Below are 27,748 nucleotides of genomic sequence, written 5' to 3' on the forward strand. Positions count from 1 at the left end.
GGTGATGTGACAGACTGATGGGGTTGGTTTTCAGGCGCCATCTGTGCGCTTTCTGCAGAAGACTGGGTGGGAGATAATGTGAACGTGCTGGATCCACTGTCGGCCACCCAATTGACTAATGCCTGTACCTGCTCAGGCCTTACCATCCTTAGAACGGCATTGGGCCCCACCATATATCGCTGTAAATTCTGGCGGCTACTGGGACCTGAGGTAGTTGGTACACTAGGACGTGTGGATGTGGCAGAACGGCCACGTCCTCTCCCAGCACCATAGGGTCCACTAACACCAACACGACCATGTCCACGTCCGCGTCCCTTACTAGATGTTTTTCTCATTGTTATGGTTCACCACAACAACAAAAATATTATTTGGCCCAATGTATTGTATTCAAATTCAGCGGGATATAAATTTGAGGCCTAGTATTTAGGCGCTGGGTGACCGGTATGGATTTACTAACAGAATTAGACTTGGAAATGCACAGTAGCGTGTGTGTGAAGTTATTCTGAATGACCCTATGTGCACCTTGAATATTATATACCCTTTTAGGGATAGATTTCAAATAGCTCTGATATAGCAGGAACCACTAAATTATGAAATTGCTAAATTGGGAATTGTACTTCAACCCAGAACAAAAAATGTGCTTTGACGGACACTAAATAACTTTCCCAGCCACAACAGGACAGCGGTAACGAGAGATTTAGCGGGATATAAATTTGAGGCCTAGTATTTAGGCGCTGGGTGACCGGTATGGATTTAGCGACAGAATTAGACTTGGAAATGCACAGTAGCGTGTGTGTGAAGTTATTCTGAATGACCCTATGTGCACCTTGAATATTATATACCCTTTTAGGGATAGATTTCAAATAGCTCTGATATAGCAGGAACCACTAAATTATGAAATTGCTAAATTGGGAATTGTACTTCAACCCAGAACAAAAAATGTGCTTTGACGGACACTAAATAACTTTCCCAGCCACAACAGGACAGCCGTAACGAGAGATTTAGCGGGATATAAATTTGAGGCCTAGTATTTAGGCGCTGGGTGACCGGTATGGATTTAGCGACAGAATTAGACTTGGAAATGCACAGTAGCGTGTGTGTGAAGTTATTCTGAATGACCCTATGTGCACCTTGAATATTATATACCCTTTTAGGGATAGATTTCAAATAGCTCTGATATAGCAGGAACCACTAAATTATGAAATTGCTAAATTGGGAATTGTACTTCAACCCAGAACAAAAAATGTGCTTTGACGGACACTAAATAACTTTCCCAGCCACAACAGGACAGCGGTAACGAGAGAGTTAGCGGGATATAAATTTGAGGCCTAGTATTTAGGCGCTGGGTGACCGGTATGGATTTAGTGACAGAATTAGACTGGGATATGGCCAAAAAATAACCACACTATTGCTGGTTAAATGCACTTGGTGACGGGCGCAGCTTGCCCCTGATGTAGTATATGGCCAAAAAATGAACAGACTATTGCTGGTTAAATGCACTTGGTGTGATAGCTTGACCAACCACACTACTGAGGGTTAAATGCACTTGGTGACGGGCGCAGCTTGCCCCTGATGTAGTATATGGCCAAAAAATGAACAGACTATTGCTGGTTAAATGCACTTGGTGACGGGCGCAGCTTGCCCCTGATTTAGTATATGGCCAAAAAATGAACAGACTATTGCTGGTTAAATGCACTTGGTGTGATAGCTTGACCAACCACACTACTGAGGGTTAAATGCACTTGGTGACGGGCGCAGCTTGCCCCTGATGTAGTATATGGCCAAAAAATGAACAGACTATTGCTGGTTAAATGCACTTGGTGACGGGCGCAGCTTGCCCCTGATTTAGTATATGGCCAAAAAATGAACAGACTATTGCTGGTTAAATGCACTTGGTGTGATAGCTTGACCAACCACACTACTGAGGGTTAAATGCACTTGGTGACGGGCGCAGCTTGCCCCTGATGTAGTATATGGCCAAAAAATGAACAGACTATTGCTGGTTAAATGCACTTGGTGACGGGCGCAGCTTGCCCCTGATTTAGTATATGGCCAAAAAATGAACAGACTATTGCTGGTTAAATGCACTTGGTGTGATAGCTTGACCAACCACACTACTGAGGGTTAAATGCACTTGGTGACGGGCGCAGCTTGCCCCTGATGTAGTATATGGCCAAAAAATGAACAGACTATTGCTGGTTAAATGCACTTGGTGTGACAGCTTCACCCTGATGTAGGCTTTAGCCAAAAAACAACCACACCATTGAGGGTTAAATGCACTTGGTGACAGGCGCAGCTTGCCCCTGATTTAGTATATGGCCAAAAAATGAACAGACTATTGCTGGTTAAATGCACTTGGTGTGACAGCTTCACCCTGATGTAGGCTTTAGCCAAAAAACAACCACACCATTGAGGGTTAAATGCACTTGGTCGCAGCTTGGATGCACTTGGTCGCAGCACCGCACAAGACACAAAATGGCCGCCGATCACCCCAGAAAAAAGTGACTGACAAACGGTCTGGGCAGCCTAAAAACAGTGAGTGAGCATTTGAATTTCAGCAGCTCAATGATGCACAGCTGCAGATCGATCGATTAATCAAGTGAAGTCCTTTGGAGGAGTTAATCTGCCTAATCTCGCCCTACTGTCGCAGCCGCAACCTCTCCCTACGCTAATCAGAGCAGAGTGACGGGCGGCGCTATGTGACTCCAGCTTAAATAGAGGCTGGGTCACATGGTGCTCTGGCCAATCACAGCCATGCCAATAGTAGGCATGGCTGTGACGGCCTCTTGGGGCAAGTAGTATGACGCTTGTTGATTGGCTGCTTTGCAGCCTTTCAAAAAGCGCCAAGAAAGCGTCACAAAAGCGCCAAGAAAGCGACGAACACCGAACCCGAACCCGGACTTTTACGAAAATGTCCGGGTTCGGGTCCGTGTCACGGACACCCCAAAATTCGGTACGAACCCGAACTATACAGTTCGAGTTCGCTCATCCCTATTAGAGACCCACTTGTGGATGTATTTAAATGCACACCTGAAACACACAGCTTCTTTGTGTAGCATCATGAGAAAGTCTAAAGAAATCAGCCAAGATATCAGGAAGAGAATTGTGGACTTGCAGAAGTCTGGCTCAACCTTGGGTGCAATTTCAAGATACCGGAAGGTGCCTCGTTCATCTGTACAAACAATTATACGCAAGAACAAACAAGATGGAAATGTCCAGCCATCATACCGCTCAGGAAGGAGACGGGTTTTGTGTCACAGAGATGAACGTGCTTTGGTCCGACATGTGCATATCAACCCAAGAACAAATGCAAAAGACTTTGAGAAGATGATGGCGGAAGCTGGTAAGATTGTGTCAATATCCACAGTGAAACAAGTACTGTATCAACATCAGCTGAAAAGCCACTCTGCCAGGAAGAAGCCTTACTCCAAAAGAAACATAAAAAAGCCAGAGTAATGTTTGCAAATGCAAACAGGAACAAAGACCTACATTTTTTAGACATGTCCTGTGGTCTGATGAAATAAAATTGAACTTTTTGGTCATAATGACCATCGTTACGTTTGTAGGAAAAATAAAGAAGCTTGGAAGCCTAAGAACACCATCCCAACTGTGAAACACAGGGGTGGCAGCATCATGTTGTGGGTTGTTTTGCTGCAGGAGGGACTGGTGTACTTCACAAAATAGATGGCATCATGAGGAAAGAAGATCATGTGGAAATACTGAAGCAACATCTCAAGACATCAGCCAGGAAGTTAATGCTTGGGTGGAAATGGATCTTCCAAATAAACAATGACCTGAAGCATACTGCCAAACTGGTTAAGGAGTGGCTTAAGAATAACAAAGTCAATGTTTTGGAGTGGCCATCACAAAGCCCTGATCTCAATCATATTGAAAATTTATGGGCAAAGCTGAAAAGGCAGGTGTGAGCAAGGCGACCAACAAACATGGCTCAGTTACACCAGTTTTGTCAGGAAAAATGGGCCCAAATTCCAACCAACTATTGTGAGAAGCTTGTGGAAGGATATCCAAAATGTTTGACCCAAGTCATACAGTTTAAGGTCAATGGTACCACATATTAATGAAATGTATGTAAACTTTTGACTTTGCAGAAAGTAATAAAACAGGAAAGGTTTATTCTGATTTCATGTCAGATATTGAGAAAAACATGCATAAGTGTCTTTTTATATAGTGTATGTAAACTTCTTGTTTCAACTGTAGGTGCACTTTTACAAATACATACACACATAAGTGCAGTTTTATACATACATACACTCACGTACACTTAAAGGGGTTGTACAAGTTATATAAAAACTTGATAAACTCCTGTAAATGGCCTAAGATAACAAATGAATGAACAATCACCTGTTTTCTTCCCTGTTTCTTCGAGAGCTGCACTCCTGTCCTCCTGCTGCAGATGTAATATTCTTGATGCAGCAGCGACATTCAGTGGATAGGTCAGACAAATTGCTGGCATCAGTTTTGTACTGGACATCTCTGCTGAGGCCAGTGATTGGCTGCAGGCCAGGGCGGGTTTTAGACAAAATGTGGCCCTGGGCAAAATCAAAAGTGGGGCCCCAAATCTTGAAATAATGTACTAACAGCTCAGTTACATTCTGTCGATTCTGGCCCTCCCTCACAGATTTACACCCCATAAAACTCCCCACACAGTTCTTAACCCTCATGGCCCTAGAATATGCCACATGCTCCTCCCGTCACAGCAATAAGTTCCCCTTCCTACTTACGGCATCTGAAAGTGCTAAAAACCGGAACTGCTACAGGAGCGCTTTCCCCCAGCAGAAATTGAGGAAAGCATCCTGTTCTATAAAATAAGCCACAGCCTGTACTAGGCTTTGAGGCTCATTGTTAGTATAACCCAGTTCAGGCTACTAAATGGCAGCACTGAACTGTGATATAGTGATTTTTATACAGACTAATGGAGCAATTTACATCTGATGACTGTAAGTTGTAGTCCACTTGGGGGACTTAACAAAAAGTAAAAAAAAAAAAAAAAAAAATTAAGTTAAAAAAAAAAAAATGTTAAAATTTAAATCACCCCAATTCCCCAAAATAAAAAGAAACAAAAAAAAAATTATAGCATTATGAGCATCGCCACATGAGAAAACGCCCATAGTATTAAAATATTTACTAAAGTTAGCCCATATGGTGAATGGCATAACAGATTTTTTTAAAGGCCGAGTCATATTTTTTATCACTTTATAGTGATAGTGAAATACCATCGGCCAGGGTTAATCATAAAAGATTTATTATACTCACAAGCGTAACAAAGTTAAAAGCATATCAAAAGACCCTGAATGTCCCTCATGTTCCAGCCCGACCCGGGTTTTGCTCACCCTTCGTCAGGGGCAAACACTCCATCTCCCCACAAATACGAGGGACATTCATTGTCTTTTGATATGCATCTAACTTTGTTACGCTTGTGAGTATAATAAATCTTTTATAATTAACCCTGGCCGATGGTATTTCACTATTCGTGCAACCTCTGATGATCCACAGAATGGTCTACTGAGGAGGCGAATGAGTGATGTGGAATCAATGTTTTCCTATGTCTGAAGGTGCATCTGGCCCTAACCTAAAAAGGAACACCTCCTGAGAAGTTGTAAGCAGCGCAGACCAAAAAACGCTAAGATTGACTGTGTGAATTATACCCACTTCACTGAAGGACCTGCAGCGCAATTTGGACAGGCAATGTATTGGAGATTTCTTGTTGGTGTTTTTCCACAAGAGCCCTTATTTCTCTGTGTGTGTGTGAATGGTTGTGAAGTCTTCACAAATCTGATCATACCATTGTTGGTATGATATTATTTCTTCAAATATAACTATGTACAAATTGGCAAAACAATTGAATATCCATAAATACCTTAAATCATTGCACAGTGTGGCAGGTTCTGGCTAGAATGATCACACTACCATCTTTGTCAGTTTATCTCTTTTGACGCAAAAATAGTGTAGCATGCAACACTATTTTTGTCATCTAAATGACAGGCAGAACCCAAGCAGACCCCATTATAAATCAATGAGGACTAGAGAGGTTGCAGCATTTTAGGAACGGTCTTACCTTCCTTAGGAACACTTTCAATTTTGACCTCTGAAAAAGAAAAAGAAGGTATATATTTGTGTCATGGGTAGATCCACTAGGCCCTGTGTCCAAAAGAACTTGTCTTGGACAGCAAGGACAGATGGTGCTGGTGCGGCAGGCCAGGAGGACAGGTGCAACAAAGCTGGAGAGCCAATGCAGAAGAGTTGTAGCAGAGTTGAAATTACATAAAGGGGATAGATAGCAGGGAGATTTAGCAGAGATGATGAGCTGTATACTGGAAACTGGAATAGCTGAGTCATGTAGCATAGTTGATGATGTAGCAAAATTGAAGAGGTCTCTGAGCCGATGATGTAGCAGAACCCAATACGTAGCAGTGCTGATGATGTATCAAAACTGATGATGCAGTAGGGCTGATGGAGTAGCAGAACTGAAGATGTAACAGAGCTGATGGTGTAGCAAAACTGATGATGTAGCAGAGATGATGATGTAGCAGAACCGATTATGTAGCAAAGTTGATTAAGTTAATAGAAACTGAAGATGCATCAGAGCAGCAAATCGCTGCATATGAGAAGCTGCTGGAGAAGTGGGATGTCGGAAAAAACCTGAACAGTCAGGTGGTGTACAACCCCTGAGCCGAGTTTAAATTGCCAGGTAGGATGACGCCATCACCAGGCCAAATAGTAGAGGGAGACAGCCTATGCGCTGGATCTTCAAAAAATGAGTATCAAAGAGCCTTGCGGCCTTTAGTGTTTGTAATTTGCCACTGTACCCTAGACCACTAGGAATAATATAATTAACCTGCTTACCACCTAAATCACCAGGAAGGTTACTGTTAACCCACTCACTGCCCTAGACCACCAGCGATTATATTGTTAACCCTTTTGCTACCGTAGAACTCCAGGGATATAGTCTATTACTGCTAGGGAAATTAAGACTATAAGGCCATGTATTGAATGCCCTGTAGCTTAAACCATGGAGTGGTATGGCAAGACTGGACTAACTTTTCAACTACTTCTACTTGTACTTAATATTTTCAAACCTAACCCATTTTGAGGTTTTTGTTGTGCTGGATAGGATGTTGTGCTGGATAGGATGTTCCCAATACCATCATTGGGAGTTCTCCTCTCTGATGGTAAAAATAAAACAAGAGTGGTAATTTTGCAACAATAACAGAAACCTAAATGTAACCCAAACCCAAATGGAACCCATTATACGTCACTAGGGTCTGTCCAGTGCTGCTGTGAACAGAGCCTAAACATCAATATATACAGTACATGTAAGGAAGGTATATATCATTTTAAGGCACAATTATTATTTTCCTGTATAAAAAAATTCCTGGAAATATATATATCTTACCAGACAAAGACAATGTGGCATGTTAGTAATGGTCTTACCTTCCAGTGGAACATATTCAATTACGACCTCTGGAAAAATAAAATAAAAGAAAGTATATATTTGTGCCGTTGGATAATTTTACTAATAAAATATCTTCAAAAAGAGATTATTGGATATTCATAAATACAGTGACAACTTACATTAAAGAATTATTTTTTTTTTTATTATGTATGTTTACAAAATTTTCATTAAAATGGTTTCTATTGAATTGAAATGTATTAATTTACCAAGGAAGTTGAGTTTGGCAGAAAGGGACAAAGCATATCCATCAGGAACAAAGGTGTAGTCAGCTTCATCTTCTGGTCTGACATCATCAATCACCAATTTATGGACTCTGTGGGCAAATAATAAAGGACATGCTTACCAGATTAATTTCCTTCTTGGACTGAAGCGAAGAAACAGATTTTTCTATACTTTTAAAGACATACAAATCATTGCTCTATTCTACTGATAGACTGTTCCACAAAAAATTGGATTTTTTTGTGTGACAAAGACATGATTAAGTCATTTTACATAATTTTGTGGTGCTGAACACGAAAATTACATTGAAAATGTGAGATTGTTTTTTGTTTGGAAGTTTAAAAAAGTGAAAAAGTTTTTTAAAAAATGCTGAAGAAAACTGAAAATTTGACAGCTGATTGAAGGACAGAGAAAGAAAAGCATAAAAGGCTTTCAAAAATGTTTTGTCAACTACTGTAGTTTGTTAGAAAAATTCATAGTCAAAAATTTCCAAAAGCTTGTACAGTACATGAACTTCTAATGGCATGCAAGAAAATAAGCTGCATGAATGTCCCTGGAATTGCATATCCTCTATTCCCATTCAGATGTTTTCTGCATTAACCACTTCCCAACCACCCATAGACTATAAATATCCAGGCAGTTGGCATATATCACTGCAGATCCTTGCAGAGATCGCAGCTACAAGCTAACCGAAAGTGCACTGTGTATAGAGATCAGGAAGCAGCTGTGACTGTGACTGCGACTGCCGGAGCCAGGAGTCTGCAGAACTAGCTGGTTCTTATGAGACCCAGATTAGCTCTGCAGTGAGGTTGTACAAGTATATCTAACCTCTCTGGGCTGTATTCCACCTGTAACTGGGCTACTATGTCCACCCCAGTTACACGAGAAATCGTCAATAAAAAAAAATACAGTTAACTGTCCCCCAAAGGTCTTGTGTGACCTAATGGGGGGGGGGGGGGAACAATATGTAAAATAAAAAAAATAATTAAAAAAAAATGCCACCACACTCCACAACACAGCTTCTTGCCATGCTAGGAAATATTAAAAGAAAGTATTTTAACACATTTAAAAATCTGAAAAACAGAGTAATTTTTCCTTTTTTTTTATTTATAACAATTAAAATAAAAAAAAACACAAAAATAAATTCCCATGTATGACCATGAAAAGGTGCAAAAATTATTTACACAACTGAACAGGAAATAAAGTTATAGCTTTCAAAGGCGAATGTATTAAAAAAACTGAAAATATGCCCGGTCAGGAAGGAGGATAAATGGCCCAGTCAGAAAGTAATCATTTTCACTGAGATATTGCAGTCATTGAGAAGCGTTACAAAGGTAAATGGGGCCCTGCAATGTTGGCACATTTCTGCTAGATGTATGTGCATTTTCTTTCTCATTGAGGGAAATTTATCAAGAATGGCATTCTCATACTCCACTCTTGATCCCCTGTAAGATGCACCTTAATAAATTAGGCACATCTCTGACACTCTGTGTGCCAGAAACTCAAATCTTCTCCAGCTAGGGGCTGGAGTAAACCTGAGCTATAAGTTACTCCAGTTTTCAGTGTCAGTTACAGTAAACCAAAAGAATGTAATTAAATATTTAAGATGACCTGACACAGAGTTCCCACTAGTGTTCTATATGCTATGTTAGATTGATGGTAGAACACATGCTTAGTTTTCTCTTCCGCCCCATCAAAAAAAAAGGATTCCTGTGAAAATGGGTAAAAAAAAAAGAAAGGATTTCCTTGCTAGTAGCTGCTTTTGAGGTTTGCAACAGCTGTAGTTGTGCTAGCAGGCACTGCCAGCCTAGCTCCTCTCTTCTCACTTTTCCCTGCAGGTCCCTATTCTACACACACAGTCCTTCTTTTTCTTGGTAATTCTACCTTCTTACCTTCTTCACTGTCTCTGGAAATAGAATACAAGTTGATTGATTTCTGACTGTCCCTGACTCCCTAAGATCATTTTTTCCACGACATGCACTAAAATTACGTTATGGGTCGTTTTACTGGATTAGTCTGAAACAAACCTAAAAAGGTTCCGGTTCATCTGCCACCTAGAAAATAGCAAAGTTCGGACCAAACCCGGTTTAGTACGAATTGGTTAGCTTATCTTTGCTTCTGGTCATGGGTGACATTTGGGAGACACAGGCTTGATTTGGGGGAAGTGTCCTCGACATTTTACATTGAACTATGAGTGATGGTCAAAAGTCATATTAAACTCAAAAATGTATTGAGGTTTCAAATACATATTTCAGTGAGAAATTAGACTGTAGTATAAAATCCACATTGGCACTCGTTAAATGTTAGATTATGATTGCAAAATCTTCCATAGTTATCATAACTTAAGAATCTTATGGCAAGCTACAAAGGAGGGAGGGGTCATGACTGAGTCACATGTAGCTCCCAAGCTACTGGTTGGGAACCACTTAATTAGGGTATAGAAAGCAGCTTTTTACCTTCCCTTGTGACTCATTGTGATGCGTTTGCTTGGTCGGATCTCCAGTCCATTTTTAAGCCACCTACCGGTGACTTTTTCATCAGAAACTTCACACTTGAACACAGCTTGTTCAGCTGCTTTTACAGTCAAGTCAGCAATTCCCTGCAGGATTTCTAGCTTCTTATCTGTAAGAAGTGTAAAATAAATTAGCTTTACCATATAAAAATGTAGAATAATCAATAATTTCTGAATTTTGCACATCAGTACCTTCTACTACAAGGTCAGCTTCACATGTTCCACCATTAGTTTCCACTGAATACCGTCCAGTGTCTGCCTTAGTGGCCTCATTAATAATCAATATGTGTTTTTTACCATCTTTTCTGAAACGATACTTGGTCATTTCTTCACGAGTCAGTTCAACACCGTCTTTCATCCTTTAGAAGTAATGGTATTTCATTACAACAAAAATCAACTCATAGAATGGCATGCAAGATCCAAAACTGCAAAAAAGTTAAATGTAGTTTTGAAATTTACCAGGTAACTTGGGCTCCCTCCTCTGAAACCTCCACTTCTAATTCCACTTTATCACCTACGAATACTTGTTGGTCCTCAAGGGGTTTTTCAATTGTCACTGGAGGCTCTAAAGAAAAAAAAAACTTTAGACTTTCAGAAAATGTTTTACATTCACCTGTATGTGTTTGGTACCATGCTGATGGCCATATGGTCTCAACATATTGTTCTTTTGTCTTTTAGTGCATCTTTCCAAAAAGTGAAAATTCTGATTTTAAACAGCATAAGGCTAATCTCTTAAAAGCAAGAATTTCTTTGTGGAGTCCTGTGGTGCTAAGATCTCAGGATCTTCTGCCTGCTTCTTATAATGCATGATGTCATCAACGCCTGTAAATGATTTCTCTGAATATTTAGTAAATGACTCCTTTTAATATATTAACACATTCATAATTTATGTCTACAACCCTGTCCACATCTTTTTGTCAATGACAGGTCTGAATGCCAGTAGTGTGGCCAACTGAACATTTTGTGAGGGAATAAATACTGTCTTTGATTTAGAATTAATTTACCTTGAACAAAGAGCTCTGTTTCAGACCTGTCATCTCCAACAACACAAGTATAGACTGCATCGTCTGCCAGAGAACATTTATTGATAGTGAGTATTCTTTTCAGACCAATATTCTCAAACACATATCTGTGAAGAGAAAAGAAATTGGCATGACCTTAATTCATAATTGTCACTTACTTATACACATACATATTTAAAAAGGCCTGTGAAAACTGAATTGCTAGCCAAATAGTAAAGAGATAGATGCTGAGGGACTGATCTGTTTTTCACTTGAAATCTTATGTTGACAAAATTGTGATCAATTACACTGATGAGCAAAAGGGTAACAATGTTTTGAACTTTTGACTTTTAGACCCAAAATCTCACCATCCACTACAGCTTTGAACGTGAGACTACCATCATTTTATAGACAATTTTCTTGGCTATCTCATACATTAAATGGACTTGCAACTACTGTATTTAGCATATGATTAGTTATCCAGATTCATGTCATGTAACTGCATTGTTGCTGTTTTCCTCCTAAAAGTCTAAATTACAATTTTTATGAGTTTGTTAGTATTTTGTAAATCCACCTTTGGCTTTTAACACTGCCTTTATCCTTCAGGGCATGCTCAAGCTGCACACCATATGTGCGGGGTCTGTGCTCCTAAACCTCAATGTCTTAGGTAGGTTTAGCGTAGGACTCGCCTGACCTGAGAGCACCTTGGTGCTTGGTAGGCGGGCACAGATGTGTTTTGATCTAAATATATTGGCTTAGTGTCTCAGATTTTATCACATCAGAGTGAGGACTTTGTCCATATATAATGCTTTCATCTATTTTATTAAGTGCATTATTACCTTATTTCTGTGATTTTTTTCCATGAATGTGGCCAGGGACATCTGCACATTTATTTATCATACAGTGCAGGATGTTTTTATCTTAGTTTTTTCTGAGATACAGTTATCAATGAGCTGGATGATGCTGTTTCTCTTTCCTTGGGAAATCTTCTTCATGGCTGCTCCTGGATTGTAACAGGTTGTAATTTGTAGTACAAAAGCTGAAAAGGGAGCTTTGAATGCAGCATCTGAGGGTACAATGATGGGGAATGGTGCAATCGCTGCTTCCTGTCATTGCACCCACTAATTACAAAGAAGTGCTTTCCATGATGAAGTAATTCATCACAAAGCAAACTTTTTGTAAAATTCGGCGAAGCACTACTAGTCATACTCATATTTCCTGTAGACTGCAGAGATTATCAAAAGTATGCCTATAATACACTCATGTGAAACTGTCCTATGGCAGACAACATAGTTAGTCCAGCTTCTAAATGAAAGGGTCACTGGCTAAATTATAATGACTAGACTAGCTCCCATGTTCCAGTTGGGGATCACTAATAAGAAAGACCTTTGGGACTCTTTCAGTGTTCAGCTATAGATGTGTCTGACCTTACCTAGCTCTAATTTGGCTAAGGACTCTATATTTGGCTAAGGACGCTATATTCTAGCCACACATATACCCATATAGGATAGACACTTTATGACAAAGAAAAGCTGGTCATCTCATTGCACACATATCAGGACATGTCCAGCCACCAAGAAAGTAAAGATACATCTGGGAGGATGGAATTAATGTCACAACCAGACAGCTGAGAAGCTCTGACAGAAGCCTTTCAGAACCTCCTCCTTGAGTTTCTTTGTTGTGATGTTCAGTTCCTCATCTCGTTGGCCTCTCTCAGCTGTCATGTGGTTGGACTGATTGCATCCCTTTAAATTCCGCCCCATAATGCATTACTGGGCGGCTTATACTACTTCCTTTAGTGTGTGTGCATGCTGATCTTGTTTTCCAGTCTGCTACAAAGTTAAGTGCTGAACATTTATCTGTTATTTTCTGTTTGCTGGATCCCAGGTGACCCTGACTCCCTCCGTGTCTGGTGTTGGGAGCCGGTGGTCGTGTCCCCTCACTATTGTAGGGTGTTCAGGGGTTATATAGTCGAGGTACGTGGATATGCAACCATCCACCTCTGGGATCTTTGCATAGGCTGAGCAGCCAGGGAAAGTCTCAGGTCTTGTGCAGGGGGTCTCCCTTTTGGTTCCTTAGCTTTGGATCCAGTGAGTCATATATGCATGTTGCTTTGTCTTGTTTCCTGTACACCGTCCGTGACAATTAATACATGCTAGTTAATTTATGATTTATTTTATAAGTTTACATTGAGACAATTATAGCAAGTATGACTTTTACTGCCAATAAAAGACCATTCCATAGCAAAGGTAAACTCTTTGATCTAAGTAATTTTTATAATCATGATTGGTAAGATGAATCATTATGAGTTTAAATTAGAGTCATCTAGGCACAAAAAATGTTTTAAAGGGCTCATGCTCACGAACCCTAACCCATTCACTTTAATGGGGCAGCAAAAGATGCAGATAGCACACTGTGTGCTGCCCGCATGCATATGTCCGTTCTCTGGCAACGACAAAAGAATATAAATGTCCTATCCTTGTCCGTATTACGGATAGGACTGTTCTATTATGGGCTGAACATGGCCGGTATTTGTGTTTTGCGGATACAGTTTCCCCCTAAAGGCTATATTAAAGGCCAAAGGGGAACTAATGCCATGAAAAGCTAGCGTTAATTGTCCAAAATAAAATAGATTAATTTTCACTTACTTTGCACTGGGTTTTATTACTTGCCCATTTTTCAACCATTTTATTGGAAGATCTGGGTTTGTGACCTCTACGTGGATTTTAATCTTCTGATGTTTGTCTACAGTGTAGCAGTTATCAAGCCTCCTTGTAAAAGCTGCAGAATTAAGCAAGTGGTGAATGTTTAATTCAATCATAAAACATAAAGGATACAGAAAATATTAAACATATAACAAAAAAAAAGGTTTGACCTCCAGTTCATCCTTTATCAAAACACATAAAGTTCATTATAAACTAGATACAGAATATCTACAAACTAATGCAATATGGTTTGGTGTATGAGATAAATAAAACAAAGAATCTTCTATAGCTGAGCATCATCAGAAGAGAAGACAGGGAAGCCATCATGTAGGTAAATCTTGTGACCACCACGATTATACTGTAAGTGCTAAAGAATGGGTGGCCTCCAGTATCCAGGGTTTCCACATCATATTCATGCTTGGCGCTTTCTTTCTGGAGCGCAGCTTGCCTTCTTTATTCATACATATGATTGATGAGTTTGTGGCTGAGATTCCTACATCTGACATCTGCATGTATGTTTAGTATAGAGATGACCGAATTGATTCTAAACTAATCTGATTGATTATGAATTTCACAAAAAATTGTCTTCCACATGAATCTGAAGTTTCAGACGAATACTGTACAAAATGCAGCCCAGTGCCATTTTACAACAGAAAGGAAGAAGATGGAGGATCGCACAACTTTGACAGGGGGACAAGGTGGCTTACCCTGACTGTCTCAGAGGCTGACAGCCTGATCAGCCAAACAAGGGGAAGTATTCAGCCAGGTCCTTCTGCACAAAAAGAAGAAACACCATTCTGCATGCAGCTGGGGTTGTGATAAGATGTGGTGTAGCAGACAGTTACCAGGGACACTATGGGGACACTATATGTGCACTATAGAATCTGAGATATCATTTGGTAGATTTTACATATTTATCAGGGGAAGCTTAAAGAGGACCTGCCACCTCTCCTGACATGCCTGTTTAAATAGCTTAATGCATTCTCCATGTAATAATAATTCTGGATCATCTATTCTTATGGCTCTATGTTGTGCCATTCCTTTATTATTTCTACTAGAAGTTATGACTGAATTGGCAGCAGACTGCAGTAAGGGCTCTTTCACACCTGCGTTCTTTTCTTCCGGCATAGAGTTCCGTCGTCGGGGCTCTATGCCGGAAGAATCCTGATCAGTTTTATCCTAATGCATTCTGATTGGATTGAAATCCATTCAGGATGCATCAGGATGTCTTCAGTTCCGGAACGGAACATTTTTTGGCCAGAGAAAATACTGCAGCATGCTGCGCTTTTTGCTCCGGCCAAAAATCCTGAAGACTTGCCGCAAGGCCGGATCTGGAATTAATGCCCATTGAAAGGCATTGATCCGGATCCGGCCTTAAGCTAAACGTCGTTTCGGCGCATTGCCGGATCCGACGTTTAGCTTTTTCTCAATGGTTACCATGGCTGCCGGAACGCTAAAGTCCTGGCAGCCATGGTAAAGTGTAGTAGGGAGCAGCATACTTACCATCCGTGCGGCTCCTGGGGCGCTCCAGAGTAACGTCAGGGCGCCCCACGCGCATGGATAACGTGATCGCATGGACTGTAAGTATACCGCTCCCCCGCTCCCCGCTCCTACTATGGCAACCAGGACTTTAATAGCGTCCCGGGTGCCATAGTAACACTGAAAGCATTTTGAAGACGGATCCATCTTCAAATGCTTTCAGTACACTTGCGTTTTTCCGGATCCGGCGTGTAATTCCGGCAAGTGGAGTACACGCTGGATCCGGTCAACGCAAGTGTGAAAGAGGCCTAAGGCTGCAGAGGGGTGTTAACCGGTTGGGGGGGTGTACCTGCACTGTCTGTCAGTTCATAAGCTTATTGCCAGCACCCCAATAGCATACATTCTGCTGCAATCGCTTAGGATTTGCCTTTCTTTTCTTTTTTTTTCTGAAAAACTGTTTCCGTTTACTGTTTTATACTAAATAAAACTATCTGTCTACCAAGTTTTGCCATATACCAACATTTGGCCCGGTGTCTGTAGTGGTGCAGTTCCATGTCTTCCCCAAAAATTTATGCTTTTTTAAAATTGAATTCTTCTGTATGCCATAACTTAGACTTTTTCAGTAAAATTGTTTAGTCATTATAGAAATGTGGCACAGTTCTGCACCAAATACAACATTAGGCACATAAGGCTGAATACTAACTTTACCCAGAAAACAATAACTACTTAAAATATAACCTTTATTTGTGACTGAGTAAAACCTAATTGTGTGAGACATACACTACAGTGTTAAAAAACAACAACTTTTCCCTGTCTACCAGCCTACTTGACTGCTATCTGCTTGTATTTCTTTATGTCAGAATGACCCTTGCCAGGATGTGTACTCTCCCTGCTAAGTATGACAGCTTTGTGATAACATGTACAGTGTTTCCACTTAGCTTCACTGGTTACTGTATTGAACTCAATCTACCTCCTAGTATATACTGTAGTTGCTAAACCACTAGTTGCTTGGGTGCAGTAAGACAGGAGAACAAGTCTGCCCCCCGACATGTTTCACCAGCTAACCTGGCTTCTTCAGGGGTAGTGATGGACGAACATCGGCTGGGACGATTCGCGAACGCACATTCGCGCTCAAATGTTCGCGAACCGCGCGTTCGCATCCCGCCCATTGAATTTAATAGCAGGCAAACCTGAAAAACTTTCAGGTCATATTTGAAGCCACCAAATACAAACTATGAGTGCATAAATAGTCTCCCACAACATGGACAGTGATATACCAGAAAGGGATCATTGGCAAAACTTCCCACAAAAAATATGTATTTTAATCAGGGGCCATTTTTATGTGTCTTAAAGGGAAACTCTCAAAAATTTGCCCTGTTAGAGCCTAGAAAAATTGTATTTACTATCTGTTTGATTTATACAAATGTGCAGCATTACACGTTTTGTATCCTGCAGAGTCTGTTAAAAAAATGCATACATTAACATAATTTATTTTTCTACCATGGAACTGTATTGTGAACGGACACCACTGAATGGCATCAGTCTGAGGCATCTGTTAACGCATGCATTAAATGGATGGCAAAAATAGGATGTAAACCCAGCCCTAGTGTCAGAATAAGCACCAGTACACAGCAGAGCAGCGTGGCGGAGAGGGGAGGCCGTCATGTACTGACAGAGCGCTACCTGATCCTGGTGGTCAGAGATGAGGACTGTGTTTCCCAAGGATCATTTTCTACTGGGAAATACAGGGCACAGTATAATACACTAGAATCTATATAATATAAAGATATTAGCCCTACTCCCGAAAAATAATATAAATAGGTGGTCATTTATTATATAGAAATACGTGTATGTTAGGCGCATTTCTGACACAGATTGTGGCGCAAAGGTCCTTAGCACCGTAATCTGCATATTCCGCTCTTGCCAGATCTAAAAAAAGATGGCGTGGGCAGGGAAAGGGATACAGTTATGGCCATCCAGTTATTGGATACCACCGCTGTACATTGACCGGATAACACCTCTGTACAGTGACCGGATAACAGAAAAAAGAAGTTGAGAAAATCCAGCTCCACTTAAAAAGGAATAGGCGTTTATTCAGCTTGCGGTTAAAAACTCATCCGAGGATACAAAATAGCAGTCTTGTCTAAGCTTTTCGGGCTACTAGAAACAATTCCAGCCCTTCTTCATGACACAACAGTGACCGGATAACACTACCAAACCATGACGGGATAAAAGGGTATAAGAGGGTACAGTACAGGGAATGACTAGGGGCACTGCACAGGGTGTGGTAAGAGGGCACAATGCAGGGTATAAGGGGCACAGTACGGGGTGGGGGGCACAGTCACATGACCCTGTGACATTAGAAGGTCCTTATGGTAAATGCGGTTCATACGCCACCATAATGAGAGGCAGAGGAGTGAGACAGGGGTGTGATTATATTGCTAGAGATAAAAAAATTAATGTCGGCCAGTACAGGCCCCAAAAATAAGGCAATAGGCATTCAACTGACAGCAAAGAACTTTGGATTATGTGGCTGGAGGTACATTAGGCTGTCACAGGATAAATATGTAACTGTCAGACAGAACAGGCCCCACAAATTAGGCATTCACCTGACATAAAAGGCCTTTTATGCCGCTGTATATACATAAGGCAAGGACCATTCTTTGTTCTGGGTGTTGGTGGATATGTGTGGGCTGGCATGAGGAAATTCAATTACACATGGTCATCACAGGTGTTGAATTCCTCCAAGATTCATGCCTCATTCATTTTTAAAAATGTGAGGTAGTCCGCACTGTCGTGAGCTAGGCGAGTGTGCTTATCGGTCATGATCTCCCCTGCTGCGGTGAACGGCCTTTCGGACAGGACACTCGACCAGGGTCAAGCCAACAGTTCCATGGCAAATTGTGCCAGCTCTGGCCACAGGTCAAGCCTGCACACCCAATAGTCAAGGGGTTCCTCGCTTCTCAGAGTGTCCACATCGGCCATTAACCTGATGTCGATGGGTTGGCTGCAAGAATGATCTCATATCCGAAGTGACAACACATCTTTAAACCGCCCTCTTTTTGCAGGCGCGGTAGGATTGGTACCCGCACCTGTTTCGCAGTGGGTGGAAATTCCTCTGCCAGTGTCCGCAACAGCAGAATCCAGCATCTCCCACTGCAAATGCTGCATTATGACAGCCCTCTGTGATGCTGGTAACATGTCCGCCAATTTGTGTTTGTACCGGGGGTCTAAGTACGTTTCCACCAAGTACTGGTCCTTGACATTAATGCTTTTTATACGGGGGTCCCTCTTCAAACACTGAAGCATGAAGGCCCCCATTTACACTAAATTGGAAGCGGTGGAGCACCCTGATTCCTGCTCATCGCCCAGGAGAATGTCGTCCTCGGTCTCCTCCCCCCAGCCACGGACAACACCAAGGATCCCCGAAAAGTTTAAAGCCTGCTTTTATTGCTCCTCCTTCTCCTCCCCCCAGCCACCATCCTCCTCTGACTCCTCTTCAGACTCCTGCTAACTTTTCTCAGATGGAGTAGTCCCCCCTGGGTATTAATTCAGCATTGTGACTTCCCCATCTTCCAGCTATTGCTCCTCGATGGCTTGATCAATGACATGACGCAATGCACGCTCCAGAAAGAAGGCATAAGGTACGATGTCACTGATGGTGCCCTGGCTCCGACTGACCAGTTTGGTGATCTCATCAAATGGCCACAGAAGTCTGCATGCTTCTTTCATGGGCTGCCACTGGCTGTAAAAAAAACAAGCTCCCAGAACCTGTCCTGCCACAGAGTTTGTACAGGTAGTTGTTAACGGCACGTTTCTGCTGAAGCATCCTATCAAGAATATACAAGGTGGCGTTCCAGTGCGTTGGGCAGTCACAAATCAGACGTCTGACTGGCAAGTGGTGTCGCCGCTGAACGTCAGCAAAGCGAGCCATGGCCGTTTAAGATCTTCTAAAATGGCCAGAGATTTTCCTGGGCTGCCGCAAGATGTCCTGGACCCTGGGGTATTTGGCAACAAATCGCTGCACGACTAAGTTGATGACATGTGCCGTGCACGGCTTGTGTGTCATTTTGCCTTGTTTCAGCATGCTCAGCAGATTGGCACCGTTGTTGCGCACCACTTTTTCAACTGTCAAATTGAGCGGGGTTAGCCACTGATCGGCCTGTGACCGCAAAGCTGAAAGCAGTGCAGGACCGGTGTGGCTTCCAGGCACAACAGCCACAGCACAGCATGGCAACGTCTCACCTGGTACGTCAAATAGGTTCTGGGGAGCTTGGGGGTTGCAGCGGAAGAGGCGGTAGCAGTGGAAAAGGAGGAGTCAGCTGAGGAGCAGACGGAGGATGGAGTAGGAGGAGGAGGAGAAGAAGAGGCAGGCCTGCATCCGTGGCGGTAACACCAAATTCACATGGGTGCCATGGGTTACATGCTTGACGGCCATCAGAAGGTTCACCCAGTGGGCAGTAAAAGTTATGTACCTTCCCTGCCCGTGTTTGCTACACCACGTGTCTGTGGTCAGATGTATCTTGGCACCGACACTGTGTGCCAGAGATATATTAACTGCCCTTCTGGAAGAAATATTTCCTTCCGGGGACCTTCCATCACGGTGTGCCAATGGCCACAAATTTTCTAAAGGCCTCCGATTCCACCAATTTATATGGCAGTAGTTGGCGGGCTAGCAGTTCCGACAAACCAGCGGTCAGCCATTGGGCAAGAGGATTATCCGGCGTCATAATTTTTTACTCTCGAACATTTGGGCCACGGAAGCCTGCCTTTTGCCAAATGAATGCGGCGATGGCACGGTGGAAGGTTGGGGGTGTGTCCATGTGCTGAAACATCTCAATTGGCTGTCCTGTCCCACCGGATGGATGTGTCATGGGTCAAAGTTCGGCGCTATGCCCAAAAATATGGCGTGTGTGAATATCGCGATATCTTCGGTGAATCGTGAACAAGAATAGTTCGCCGCCAAACGATCACTAGACGAACCGCAAGGCCATCTCTATTCAGGGGTAATGGGCAGCATTGAAATCTGGACGCCACTAATGGGCCATAAATAACCTCTCAGAACTTTTTTTGACCCTTAAATGAACCAATGGCCCATAAAGACATCAACTAGGAGAACTGCCAACCTCTCTGTGACGCTCATCCAATCAAAAGGTGTGGGGGAGTGGCTGGAATAATGTGATGCGCAGAGTGCCGATGCGCACAGGCTTTCACAGCGATGTTCAGACAAGCACCCACTGAGGATGCGCAGTAACTTAGACGTTTGGCCAGATACACTACATCTAGTGCGCATGTCCTGCTCATCAAAAGGGTGCACAGGGACATAGATTAGTTTCAAATTAATGGTATAATATGCGCATGTCCTGCTCAGAACAAGATGCGCAGAAACTTGATGGTAAGTATCAAATATCATAAGGAGACAGACAGTGATCTAGTGCATATATCCTGCCCAAATGGTAAAAATGCATGCACATGATCAAACTGTATAAATGCTGTCCCGTGCACAGATACTGCGTCACAAGAACTTGACAATAAATAGCTAGCAAAATTAAATGGATAAAAAGGAAAGGAAATCAGGAGAGGAACTGTATAAAGAGTGACAACGAGCCAACAAAGACCTGATCTACTATATCACATACTGTATAGATTGAAAATGTTATATACAGTATTAATTATAAAGAAAAGGAAGGACTCACCCCAAAGAGTATATAATATGTATATAAAAATATGTGAGTAGTGTGGCATTCCTACTTCTCACATATTTACTTATAAATGTATATATGGTATAGTCAGAGTTTGTATATCAGCACTTAAAGGGGTTGTCCGGGTTCAGAGCTGAACCCGGACATACCCTTATTTTCACTCCGGCAGCCCCCCGAGCCTAGCATCGGAGCATCTCATGCTCCGATACGCTCCAGTGCCCTGCGCTAAATCGCGCAGGGCACGGGCTCTTTTGTTTTCAATAACACACTGCCGGGCGGTAACTTCCGCCCAGCGGTGTGTTCAGTGACTTCACCGGCTCTGAGGGGCAGGCTTTAGCTCTGCCCTAGCCGTTTTACTGGCTCGGGCAGAGCCAAATCCCGCCCATCAGTGCCGGTGACGTCGCCGGGGTTCCTGTCAGCCCCATAGAGAGCCCCGGTACGTCACCGGAACTCAGAAAAATGCCTTTGCCCTGTGCAATTTAGCGCAGGGCAAAGGAGAGCATCGGAGCATGAACTGCTCCGATGCTCATGTCAGGGGGGCTGCCGGGGTGAAAATGGAGGTATGTCCAGGTTCAGCTCTGAACCTGGACAACCCCTTTAAAGAAAAGAGGAATAAGTAAAACCTTAATTTAGTCCTTTCGGATTTAGACTATCCAGTCTGTAAATCCACCTAGTTTCTTCTTGCAATAGCATCTTGTCCAGATACCCTCTCCTCACCCCTAGGGATGTCTTGCATACTCCCCAAATTTTTTTTGCAATGATGTTGTCTGATATGTCGAGAGATTGACGTGTCTGCTTTTGTATTTATGCTGCTAATATGCTGGCAAATGCGGCGTCTAAATTCATGTATTGTTTTGCCGACATAAATCTTTTGAGAAGGGCATTGGGCAATGTAAATAATGCCTGTGGTTTGACAATTAATAAACTCATTAATATGATCTTCCTTATTGTCAACTGGATTTCTGAATGTTTTGATCTTTTTTATGAATGGACAGAAGGAACATCTCCCACGGGGGTATGTTCCGACCACCTTCGATGTGAGCCAGGTTGACTGAGGTCGTTCTGCACCAAACAAGCTGGCAGACGCAGTATCTGTGCACGGCATGGCATTTATACAGTTTGATCATGTGCATGCATTTTTACCATTTGGGCAGGATATATGCACTAGATCACTTTCTGTCTCCTTATGATATTTGATACTTACCATCAAGTTTCAGCGCTTCTTGTTCTGAGCAAGATATGCACATATTATACCATTAATTCAAAACAAATCTATGTCCCTGCGCACCCTTTTGATGAGCAGGACATGCGCACTAGATGTAGTGTATCTGGCCAAATGTCTAAGTTACTGCGCATCCTCAGTGGGCGCTTGTCTGAACATCGCTGTGTAAGTCCATGCGCATGGGCACTCTAAGTATCATGTTATTCCGGCCACTCCCCCACACCTCATGATTGGATGAGAGTCACAGAGAAGGTGGCACGTCAGTTCTCAGGATTGGACAGGTGCATGGTTAGTTAAGGTTTTCCTAGTTAACGTCTTTATGGGCCATTGGTTCATTTAAGGGTCAATAAAGTTCTGAGAGGTTATTTATACGGGTGGCGTCAAAATTTCAATGCTGCCCAATACCCCTGAAGAAGCCAGGTTAGCTAGTGAAATATGTCAGGGGGCAGTTTTTAGAGTTTAGGATCACTCGTTCTCCTGTCATACTGCACCCAAGCAACCAGTGGTTTAACAACTATATACTAGGCTGCCTTAACTGAGACCCACGCGTTTTACGCATTTTAGACAACACAGATCACTGGGTGTTCACCCTTCTCGACCTCCGCTACAAAGAGAACTTCTCATCTCTCATTCCTGTGGTGGAGAGGACGAGAAAAATGAAGCAAAACCAGAAGGTCCATGTGGAAAAATTGCTCCAAAAATTTCCAGCTGACAACACTGGTGGCAGAGTATGTAGTTCCTTGAGGAACCAAGGAGGGGGCATGAGGGGAACACACAGCAGTTCCAACAAAGACAAGGCAACACTCTACAAAGCCTGGGACAGTTCCATGACACCCCGCCAGCACCCTCACCCTGGTACGCGGCCTAGTGTCACAAGGGGGAAACATTTTGGAAGATGGTGAAGGAGTACGTAGCAGACAGTGTCAGCATCCTCAATGATCCTTCTGTGCCTTACAACTACTAGGTGTCCAAGCTGGAGACGTGGCACGAACTGGCGCTCTACGTCTTGGAGGTGCTGGCCTGCCCTGCTGCCAGCGTTTTGTCAGATTGGGTATTTAGTGCTGCTGGGGGCATAATAACTGATAAGCACATCCACCTGTCAACTGAAAATGCTGACAGGTTGATTCTTATAAAAATGAACTAGGCCTCGATTTCCCCTGACTTCTCTATTCCACCAGAGGAAAGCCACTGAACATAAAGGCACTTTAAATGTGTTTTTTATACTGTACTGAATACACCGTATTCCCATGTACTCCTTCCACCACAAAAAAGGGTATATGGTTCAATCTTCCTTTTCTTGTCCTCCTCCTCTTCCATCATATCAACATACTTATTAGTCTGCCCTCGCTCCTAATGTTGTAGAGGGTCAGCTCACCTGCAGGCCCTCGCATATAATGTTTTAGAGGGTCAGCTAACCTGCAGGCCCTTGCATGTAATATTTTAGAGGGTCAGCTCACCAGCAGGCCCTCACCTACAATATTTTAGAGGGTCAGCTCACCTGCAGGCCCTCACCTAAAATCTTTTAGAGGAGGAGCTCACCTGCAGGTCTTCACATATAATGTTTTTGAGGGTTAGCTCACCAGCAGGCACTCAACCATAATGTTTTACCGGGTCAGTTCACCAGCATGCCCTCACCTACAATATTTTCGAGGGTCAGCTCACCTGCAGGCCCTCACCTACAATATTTTAGAGGGTCAGCTCATCTGCAGGCCCTCACATATAATGTTTTTGAGGGTTAGCTCACCAGCAGGCCCTCAATCATAATGTTTTACAGGGTCAGCTCACCAGCAGGCTCTCAACTACAATACTTTAGAGGGTCATCTCACCCTCAGACCCTCACCTACAATCTTTTAGAGGGTCAGCTCACCTGCAGGCCCTTGCATATAATGTTTTTGAGGGTCAGCTCACCAGCAGGCCCTCAACCATAATGTTTTACAGGTTCAGCTCAACAGCAGGCCCTCACCTACAATCCTTTAGAGGGTCAGCTCATCTGCAGGCCCTCGCATATAATGTTTTTGAGGGTCAGCTCACCAGCAGGCCCTCAACCATAATGTTTTACAGGGTCAGCTCACCAGCAGGCCCTCACCTACAATCTTTTAGAGGGTCAGCTCACCAGCAGGCCCACACCTACAATCTTTTAGAGGGTCAGCTCACCAGCAGACCCTCACATATAATGTTTTTGAGGGTCAGCTCACCATCAGGCCCCCAACCATAATGTTTTCAATGGTTAGCTAAGCAACAGACACTCACCTATAATTTTTTGATGCTCAGATCAGCAGCAGGCACTCGCCCCTAATGTTTTAAAGAGTCAGCTCTGCAGCAGACCTTCAACCCTAATGTTTTAGATGGTCAGCTCAGCAGCAGGCCCTCACCCGTAATGTTTTAGAGGGTCACCAGCAGGCCCTTGTTCCTTATGTTTTTGAGGGTCACCAGCAGGCCATCAATCATAATTTTAATATACAAGTAAATATACAGGAAAGAATGTTTCCTAGCAATTTTTTCTCTAAAATCGATTTTATCTTCGGTTTTGAGCATATTATTGTCAGTCTGTGAAAGTGGCGTACTACTCGGACAACATCATTCCCAGCAGCGAGCTGGGAGTCCAAAATGCATCCAGACATCCTCCCTATGCTGTTCCCGAACCATTTCAGTGGTGTTTCCATCAATTTCTGACCTTTTCCTATGAATCAGACACCCTCCCCTCTTCAGAGCAGGGGGTGCCTGGTTTAATGCTCGGGTTCTCCCATTGACTTCCACACCCGAGCAGTTTGGTGCTCTATCAACACTAAAAACAATAAACAGATTTTGAAAAGAAAGTTGATTTTTATCACCTCAATACTTTTGTTCTTGAGGAGAGGAGATAGCAAAACACCAGAGGTATCTGGCAGCGGCTTTCTCTCCACTCCAGTTCAAAGCTAAAGAGCAAGTTCGAAAAGAACATCCGCAACATGGGTCCGCATCCGTTCCGCAATTTTGCGGAACAGGTGCGGACTCATTCATTTTTAATGGGGTCGGAATGTGCTGTCTGCATCCGCATTTGCGGATCCGCACTTCTAGATCCATGTCCTATTCTTGTCTGCAATTGCGGACTAGAAAAGGCATTTTCTATGAGAGTGCCGGCGATGTGCGGTCTGCAAAATGCGGAATGCACGTGGCTGGCGTCTGTGTTTTGCGTATCTGCAAAACACATACGGACGTGTAAATGGACCCTTACGTTGCCATACATATTAGGGATAAATATCAGCTGAACCCATTACTTTTTACAGGCCAGCCGACAATCTAATTTGTATGGGGACCTCAGGACTCTCGGCAATGCCAGATGTTGGTATAATTAAGGACTTAATAGGTTTTAACATATTCACCGAACCAGAAAACATACGTTCTGAATCCTGTCTGATATGAGCACCTATTAACTAAATAATTGTGAGCCCAATTACTGATAGTTAATAGTAAACTTAACAGTGTTCCTGACAGTGAACATGGATTGAAACAGACTACATACGAATGGAGTCTGCATGTAGTCCATTCCTTTTTAAATAAATGTGTCTTTTGCATGGACCAGGGTGAAATGGCAATAGACAAAAAAATTCCTAGTAGGCTCATGCAGAATAGGCTGCTGATGCCCTCTCCAGGCCCATCCTGTTATAAATAATGTAATAGATCTTCCACAGCCACGGACAAGTATGGAAGGACTTGAAGCTACTAGCGTCCTGATGAATAACAGGGTCCTGATGCTGAGCAATGACAAGCCTTACTGTGTTTTTATTCCCTACTCTTCTGTGTTTCCCATGCTGCACCATGAGTGACCTTAGGGCTACCTGCCTGCCTCAATGATTGGCATGGTGTGTACTGTATAATATGTGTATAAATACCAAGCTGTATATGATCTGGCCGACTGGAGTGTGGCCAGGGACATGTCAGTGCTATAAAAATTATCTTGCTGTTCTTCTCATCATCTCTGGTATTATGACTCTTAGTGTGACACAGATTGCCACTATCAACTTACCAGCAAATATGGCCACACTTGCCAGGTTTGCTGCGGATATTCTGCACAAAAGCTCTGCTGTGGATTTTGGGGTGGTGAGACTGCGAATTTGCAACAGACTTTTGAATTTACATGGCAAATGGTGAAATCCGTGGCAGAAATCACAGCATGACAATGTAATTTAAGTTTACCAAACTTTCCACATTGTGTTCATCACATTTTTTAAAGCGACTGTACTATACTGCAAATGGCTACAGAGTTTATGTCTGCAGAATGACAATTTATGATACATTTCTGCCTTCCTTGGGGTGGGTTCACACTAGCGTTATAGATTTCCATTATAACATGGTTATAACGGAAAATAACAGAAACCGTAAGATGGAAGGACGGATCAGTTCTTCTGCCCATAGACTTGTATTATGATGGAATGGAAAACAGAAGCCTCTAAAAAGGCATTCCGTTTGCTCTCCGTCCTAATAAAAGTCTATGGGCATCAAAACTGATCCGTCTGGGTCCCGTTATGCAAGACGCAAAACAAAGTCCTGTCGACCCAGACGGATCCGTTAGACTTCTATTAGGACGGAAAGCAAACGGAATGTCTTTTAAAGGCTTCCGTTTTGCATTCTGTCTGGGCATTCCATTATTTTCCATTAAAACCATGTTATAACGGAAAGCCATAATGGAATCCCTAACGCCAGTGTAAACCTACCCTTACTTGTTCATTAGACACCCTTACTGCATGTTTGCTTTGATCATACCTACCACCAATGTAATGTCTAACAGTTTCCTGACTCCACCTACTTGTGTTGGCACTGCCTTCTGGCAATTTGGCACTTTTATTATATTTCCAAGGTCACTTTAAGTTCACAAATCACACCTGGAACGGATCAGTGGTTTTTCCAGAAAATCGCTTGTGGAAATATACCGATTCAATTGAAGTCTAGCATTAAATCCCCACAGTCACCAGCAAACCTCATACATACCATCCTGTTTCTGTACTTGAACTTTCTTTTTCTTGAGATGTTTCAGCATTCCTCTGAGATCAGTGATACCATGCTGGAAGGCAATTTTTTCGTACTCGCTTGGTTTAGCATTCTTCAATATTTCCAAGACATGTGGAGGGATTCCTGCCATGGGGTCATCGTCTTCTTTTTTCTTGTCCTTCAACCTATCCTGTTTTTCCTTTTTTTCTCTCTCACTTAAGTAAACACAAAAACAGCTATTCAGAACATTGAAATGAATAACTTTACAAAATAGACAGCATTAAAGTGCCTATTGGTGTTAAACCACAAATTTTTAACTTTTTTTAACTCACATATTTGGAGGACTTTCTTTCCTTTCTGTGCGTGGGCAGCAGCTTGTCATGACAATCAAGCACCTGATCCCCCGGGGTGCATTAAAATTAGCTATTGTTAACCCCTTCCTCCTCTACATACAAAATAGTCCCTT

General features: G+C 42.6%; 1 protein-coding gene across 3 annotated transcripts in view; it reads right to left on the reverse strand.

Annotated features, from left to right (window-relative positions):
• Nucleotides 1–27,748, reverse strand: part of LOC122928627 (myosin-binding protein C, fast-type-like) — a 262,327-nt gene that overhangs the window by 82,229 nt on the left and 152,350 nt on the right. For all 3 annotated transcript variants that reach the window (XM_044281649.1, XM_044281647.1, XM_044281648.1), the window contains 8 exons: nucleotides 27,283–27,497; nucleotides 13,855–13,987; nucleotides 11,210–11,334; nucleotides 10,665–10,770; nucleotides 10,398–10,564; nucleotides 10,150–10,315; nucleotides 7,681–7,787; nucleotides 7,453–7,482 (listed from right to left, as the gene is read on the reverse strand). In XM_044281649.1, coding sequence (XP_044137584.1) covers nucleotides 7,453–7,482; nucleotides 7,681–7,787; nucleotides 10,150–10,315; nucleotides 10,398–10,564; nucleotides 10,665–10,770; nucleotides 11,210–11,334; nucleotides 13,855–13,987; nucleotides 27,283–27,497 — 1,049 coding nt within the window. The remainder of the gene's footprint in view (nucleotides 1–7,452; nucleotides 7,483–7,680; nucleotides 7,788–10,149; nucleotides 10,316–10,397; nucleotides 10,565–10,664; nucleotides 10,771–11,209; nucleotides 11,335–13,854; nucleotides 13,988–27,282; nucleotides 27,498–27,748) is intronic.

The sequence above is a fragment of the Bufo gargarizans genome, chromosome 2 (assembly GCF_014858855.1).
Source record: "Bufo gargarizans isolate SCDJY-AF-19 chromosome 2, ASM1485885v1, whole genome shotgun sequence".
NCBI lineage: Eukaryota > Metazoa > Chordata > Amphibia > Anura > Bufonidae > Bufo > Bufo gargarizans.